At 39.5% G+C, this 6,453-nt stretch overlaps 1 protein-coding gene across 1 annotated transcript in view; it reads left to right on the top strand.

Moving 5' to 3' along the window:
* Positions 1-892: 892 nt before the first annotated feature.
* LOC106083677 (protein rolling stone-like) overlaps positions 893-6,453 on the top strand; it is a 33,069-nt gene continuing 27,508 nt past the window's right edge. Inside the window, exon 1 of the mRNA XM_013246840.2 lies at positions 893-1,652. Within this exon, the coding sequence (XP_013102294.2) occupies positions 1,551-1,652 (102 nt within the window). The 5' untranslated portion in view covers positions 893-1,550. The remainder of the gene's footprint in view (positions 1,653-6,453) is intronic.

Below are 6,453 nucleotides of genomic sequence, written 5' to 3'. Positions count from 1 at the left end.
GTACTTATTAGACCAATCAATGTCCGTGCCGAATTTGGTCCAAATCGGACCAGATTTCGATATAGCTACTATGGGGGCATAAATTATCCTTTTTACTTGATGATATATGCTGTGTTTTATTTTAGTCCTCTACAGTACAATTCAAAAGTTTTGGATAAGATATCAGTGTATAGTTGTACTGGTAAGTTGTCGATAACATGCAATAACAGTTAACAAGAAACGATTAATAGCGATTTGCACTATATAGTACTAAAATAAAACACTGCAATAGACAACGTCCTAAGAGTTCGTACTATTTTCATGCTCTCCAGTGTCGAGTATTTGCACATTTGAAATTGTATTAAAACATTTTATTACATAAAAAAACAAATATTTTAAGTACAAAGCTAAACCACACTTTTGTCGCGGTGACAAAAATACAAATGCGACGCAGTCAGTTCTTAATAACCTCCTTCGTCTGATACCATATGGTAGTAAAAAGATTTGCCAATAAGGCGAATAAAATAAAACCAGGCGGTATTAACAAAGTACCGTTCATTTTCTATCAGTGTTAAATTCTTAGTCATTACATTAAATTACATTCGTTTTATTTCTTCTTGAAAAACGGGAGTCTAAAAAACACCCTTTATTTGATCATTGATTTTTGTAATGTATCTATAAGGAACATATACGTTTTGTACCACTGTGATCTCCAACCACCACAAAGAGCTACCGTTAGCAACGCCCCTGAACCTGAACCATGGCACAGTAAGCGCTACTGTTGCCGGCTATGTGCTTTTCTTAACACTCCGTCATTGTGGTTGTAGCCAGCGTTGGTTACGCCGAACTTTTTAATTGAATTAGTGATGATATTTGACACATTCGCTCGGTTTGTCAATACTGATGCACCATAGATAGCCGAGTGGGGTAAAACGGTGGTGCTCTTCCTATTTATTGAAAGTATGAGAGAGCTCGGTACATTTGGTTAGCACACGGACGGGCGGCCTGACACATGATCAATTTCTCATATAAAATATGTTTATTCAAACATAATAATACTCATTTCGTCAAAGGCCGGCAAACGGATCGGAAACGCCGTTATTCACTACGCTTATATTCTGTTGTTGCGTCGCGTGTGTTTGTCAAGATGCTTTCTTGTCTGCATTAATTTTGGCAAAGTATATTAGAGCATCAGCAACATTGTAACATTCTTCGACATTTGGCACATTCCGCATCCGAAATAGGAGCTTGTTCATCTTAAGGAACGAAGACAGAATAACCGAGACAAACGCGTACTTTCCTTTCGCAAGGCAATCAAAATCTAAAAAGAACGGTTAGTGAAACAACCGTTGGTAAAAGTGGCAGTACAGTGATTTTCACCCACATCCGACATCTGTTGGTGTATCTGGCAGCTCAAAGTGCATACTCAAAACAAACATTGAAAAGAGGGAAACGTATATTTACAGCGATAAATAAATTAATGAAAATATCTCTAAGATAGTGAAAGTTACAATAGAAACACCAGTGAAACGCCCAAATAAACAAATCGGATAGTGAAAATATTTTGAAAAATGCAATTAACCGGCAAATGTACAAATAGCTTTCGCAGTGAATTTAGATGGAAAAATTTTGGTTTTCACCATAATCAATTGGATGAGTTCTACCGGTCACAGGTATGTGCCTTAAAGTCGCAGTACAAGTTTAAAAACGCCTTCAAGATTTGTTCGAAATTACAGACCTATCGATTGCACAACGTCAACAAAAAGCATGACGCGGAAAATCCGAGAAAATTGGCAAATAAATAGCTAGAGAAACCAAAACAAAAGGTCGTTTGTTTTTAAAATATTTCAGAAATTTTGTACCTAATATATATGCGATATTCCTACAAATGTATGTTTGACGACATCGCAGCACGTTTTTTTTTATACCGAGAGACAAGATATGAAATAAGCCAAAAAAAAATGGCATATATATTTGGATTTATCCTCCCATGCGACAACGCGTACGAATGCACTCGCCCTTGAGACAACTGGCGCGAGTGAGCTTTGTAGAGCATTTGTTGTTTTTAAACGTGGCTTGGCTTCATAACAATCCTATTTTTGCCTCCAGCAATAAGGCAATAACAGAGGGCCTTGTTATTAAGCTGTTTTCAAAAGGATGAGGCAAGAGAGGGTTAGGCGTTAGCTACATCATGTTTTAAACCGATGTTATCCATACTTAGCAAGGACACTGAAAATCCTAAAAGGATTAAACAGGCAGATTTTGTGTAAAATTGTGAAAAATTGTGCGTTCGGGGCAGTTAAAAAGACAAATTGAAGGATACGTTTATGTGGGAGTTACATACAAGCATGGACCAGATACATATGTAACAATCCCAAATGAGATATACCTTTGAACACATACTTAAAAGTCTTTACAATTATACCCTACACCACCACTATGTAACTTAGTGCATTTATTTGTAACACCCAGAAGGAAGAGAGATAGACACATTGATAAATATTTCGATGGACTCAAAATCGCTATCTGATTCGATTTAGCTATGTCCGTCTGTCCATGTTAATTTGTGTACAATTTTTCTACATAACACATAAATTTTTTGCGGCGTAGAGACGAAACTTTTTGAAAATGGAAAAAATCGGTTCAGTTTTGGTTGTAGTTTTCAGATATATGTATATTCGTCCAATTTGGACTAAAATTGCTATAGTGTGGTCATTTGTTAACCGATTACATCGAAATTTGGCAGGAAGGATTTTCTTTTGACTCTCGATATTGCTGCCGAATTTCATAGAAATTGGTTCAGATTTAGATATAGCTCTCATATATATATCGACCGATTTTCACTTCAAGAGCCACTGCAAAAACATTTATTGACTAATCTGCCCACAACGCTTTCCTTAAAAACTACCACAATATCTGAAGTTTGGTCGAAATCCGTTCAGATTTAGATATTGCTCCCATATGTATGTTTGTCAGATTTTGAGTAATTTACAATAATGTTGTCATTTGTCAACAATAGTTATTAAAGTTTGAACATATTTGCTCGAAATTTGATACGGATTGTTAAATAACCCATCTGAAAATTTCTGCCGAGGTCCATCAAAATTGGTTAAGATTTAGATATACATAGCTATAGTCGGCACCGCCCGATTTTTGCCTTTCCTTACTGGTTCTGAGTGCATTTGAATGTGGTATGTAATGAATTGTCAGCAAAGAACGAGTGCTCAAAAAACAAACTGATGATCCCAACTTAGGATAGTGGGAATGGTAGTTTAGGTTTAAGTGGCAGTCACTTTGACGTTTTCGTCCATTGTGATGCCACAGGAACAGCAGAGGGAAGATGCCTTTTGCTACCGTTGAATCATCCAGACGCTTTAAAACACTCAACCACTTGCGAATGTTCACATCCGCCAAATCAGACAAGTTCTCAACGAAATGAGAGCCTAAAGTGAAACTCCTCTTGACTGCCCGTGCAGGACACTCAGTAGATATGCTATAGTCACTTCTTCCTCGACGTCCTCACAGCTTCTGCAGAAGTCGTTACCTGCAACCTTCAGTCTGTTTTCCGATTAGAGACAATAATATATTGTTAATGGCTATATTCCAAAATAAGTCGATCTAGCCATGTCCGTCCGGCCTTCCGTCTGTCTGTCGAAAACACGCTAAATTTGGGAGGAGTAAAGCTAGGCGCTTGAAATGCACAAGTACTTTTTATTATTGTAGGTCGGTTGGGATTGTAAATGGGTCAAATCCCCCATGTTTTTATATAGCTGCCATATAAACCGATGTTGGGCCTTGGCTTCTGGAGCTTCTAGCGGGGGCAATTCTTATCCGATTTGGCTGAAATTGCAGGTATGGTATAACCCAGTCCATTTCCTGATATAGCTGTCATATATACCGATCTCCTGATTTGACTTCTGAGGTCCTAGACGGCGCAATTCTTATTCAATTTTCCTGAAATTTTGCATATGACGTTTTGGTATGACTTTCTGCAACCGTGCTAAATTTGATCTTAATCGGTTCAAAACCTGATATAGCTGCCATATAAACCAATCTCCGAATTTGACTTTCTGAGCCCCTTGAGGGCGCAATTATTACTTGATTTGCCTGATATTTTGGAAATGATATTTTTTATGACAAGTATGGCCCATATCGTATGGAGGCCATCGTAGCGCAGAGGTTAGCATGTCCGCCTATGACGCTGAACGCTTGGGTTCGAATCCTGGCGACTAGGATCAGAAAAAAAAAATTCAGCGGTGGTCCTCATGCTGGCAACATTTGTGAGGTACTATGCCATGTAAAACTTCTCTCCAAAGAGGTATCGCACTGCTGCACGCCGTTCGAACTCGGCAATAAAAAGGAGGCCCCTTATCATTGAGCTTAAACTTGAATCGGACTGCACTCATTGACATATGAGAAGTTTGCCCCAGTTCCTTAGTGGAATGTTCATGGGCAAAATTTGCAATTTGCATGGTCCATATCGGCCAATAACTTGATATATATTTGAAAAAGTGAATCAAAGAACAAGATTCGGCCCGGCCGAAATAACCACGCATTTACATCTTAGATCTACATATCCCAAGCCGTTCGTAATATATCTTTGAGTAAATAAGTTATTAATAAACTTTCTAGCAGTAATATTGATGCCTAGAAACTCCAGCTCCTCCATGACTGACGTCGGTTTTATACTCGTATTATTGAAAGTCATTCAATGTCAAGAAATGCTATCGCTGTATATTCCTTGGCATCGTGAATGGCTGTTTCAGTGGATTTGCCCTTACTTTATTCATGCTGTTGCCGAGACAGGCGATCTCCAGAGACCTTAGCCTAAGATTTTTTTTTATCAACCTCTCTTGGATCTTCAGCATAGAGATGAGAGACTAATAGGCAGAACATTTTTCACCTTGGTGTGGTAAGGTTTTCCTGATTTTTGAATGAAAATTACCATTGTGTCCCTCCATCTCACAGGTAAACACGCATGCTGATAGAAGCAGAGTATATCAACCTAAGTCAGGGAACCAGGCCATCGGACACAGCTTGTAATTCAATCAGTGATACATCATTAGGGCCTAGCAATTTAAAAGAGTAAACTCGTTTATCGCCCAAAGAATTTAGGACTCAATAATATTTGCCCAATAAGATCCGATGAATGCATACCAGTGACAACCTCTTCTGGCTCCACGTTGTCCGTTGGAATGGAAAATGTGTATCAAAAAGTAGTTCTAGTGTTTCCTCACAAGACATTGCCCAAACATTATTTGACTTCTGTAATAGGTTTCGAGGGTAGGATCTTCCATAGCCTAGAGGCTTCAAATGTATCATCCATGGAACTGCAGAATTTCATCCAGGATTTGTTCAGACCATTTTATTTTCTTATCTCAGCCTTATATGCGTCCCAATCGTTTGGTGCTCTTGTGGCCTTCGCCCTGCTGAAGAGTATTCTGCAGCCTTCCTTAGACTAACCAGTTCTAGGGTCCATCTTGACAGTCGCTGTTTGCCCCTTGGTTTGGCTCTAGGACATGCTGACACAAGCGAGTCATTCAGAGCCTTCGTAATCCACTTGACCATTATGTCGATGTTCTACGAAGTTTCCACTTCTTTTTCCGGATAGTCGAGCAGAATGTGTGCCGAAATTAATGTCAATCCGCCCTTCTTCTGTTTAGCCGAAGGAGGCTAAAAAAACGATAATCCGAGGCTAAAACTATTATTACGATAATCAGCAAATCTGTTGTCATCGAACACTTTCTAGTCACATATGCTTCCGCTTATATCTTCCGATACAAAGGTAACATCTAGTAGTTCGTATTACTCCCTTTATTACAAATTGCCAGATTGCAAATTATTATATATTCGATAAACAGCTCACCCTTTTCCTTGATATCTGAACTTCCCCATATCTGGTGATGGGCATTAGCATCACTTCCTGCAATGAGGCTCTTTTTCCCCTCAAAAACGGCTACAACCAGCAACGTAAGGCTTGAAGGAGGCATCTCTGAATCGTGTGCCAACCAGTTATGAGACTTGTTTATTTCAAGGCTGGCTACTACTGAATCTTCAGTGCTTAGCGACAGAAGAAAAAAAAAACACTTAGAATACTCTCTGCGAGAATACAGGCTCTGTGTCTGCCATTCTTAGCCCACGAACCATTCCTCCACACACCCATGCTCCCTGAATAATACCTACGTCAAATCCTGCTGCAGTCAGAAGGACCTTTATTGCCGCCGAATCAGCTTTACAATGGTAGAGACACATCTGCAGAAACCGGACCATAGTCAGGATTCGGGATTTCCACCAGAGTTTCGTTAGCCTCTGAGTCTGCCAGGAGTTCATCCTTTTAGGATTCCTTCGATCTTGTCATCTTCCCCGCCGGCGCTCACCTTAAGCCCAATCCAAAAGGATGTCCTACCTATAGAGGGCTCATCCGGTCCCGTTCCGTTGTCGTTAATTCCTCAGACAAGTGATCAGCAACAACTG

Source organism: Stomoxys calcitrans, chromosome 3 (assembly GCF_963082655.1).
Source record: "Stomoxys calcitrans chromosome 3, idStoCalc2.1, whole genome shotgun sequence".
Classification (NCBI taxonomy): Eukaryota; Metazoa; Arthropoda; class Insecta; order Diptera; family Muscidae; genus Stomoxys; species Stomoxys calcitrans.
The sequence above is the reverse complement of the archived record's forward strand: the minus strand, read 5'-3'. Positions and strand labels throughout refer to the sequence as shown.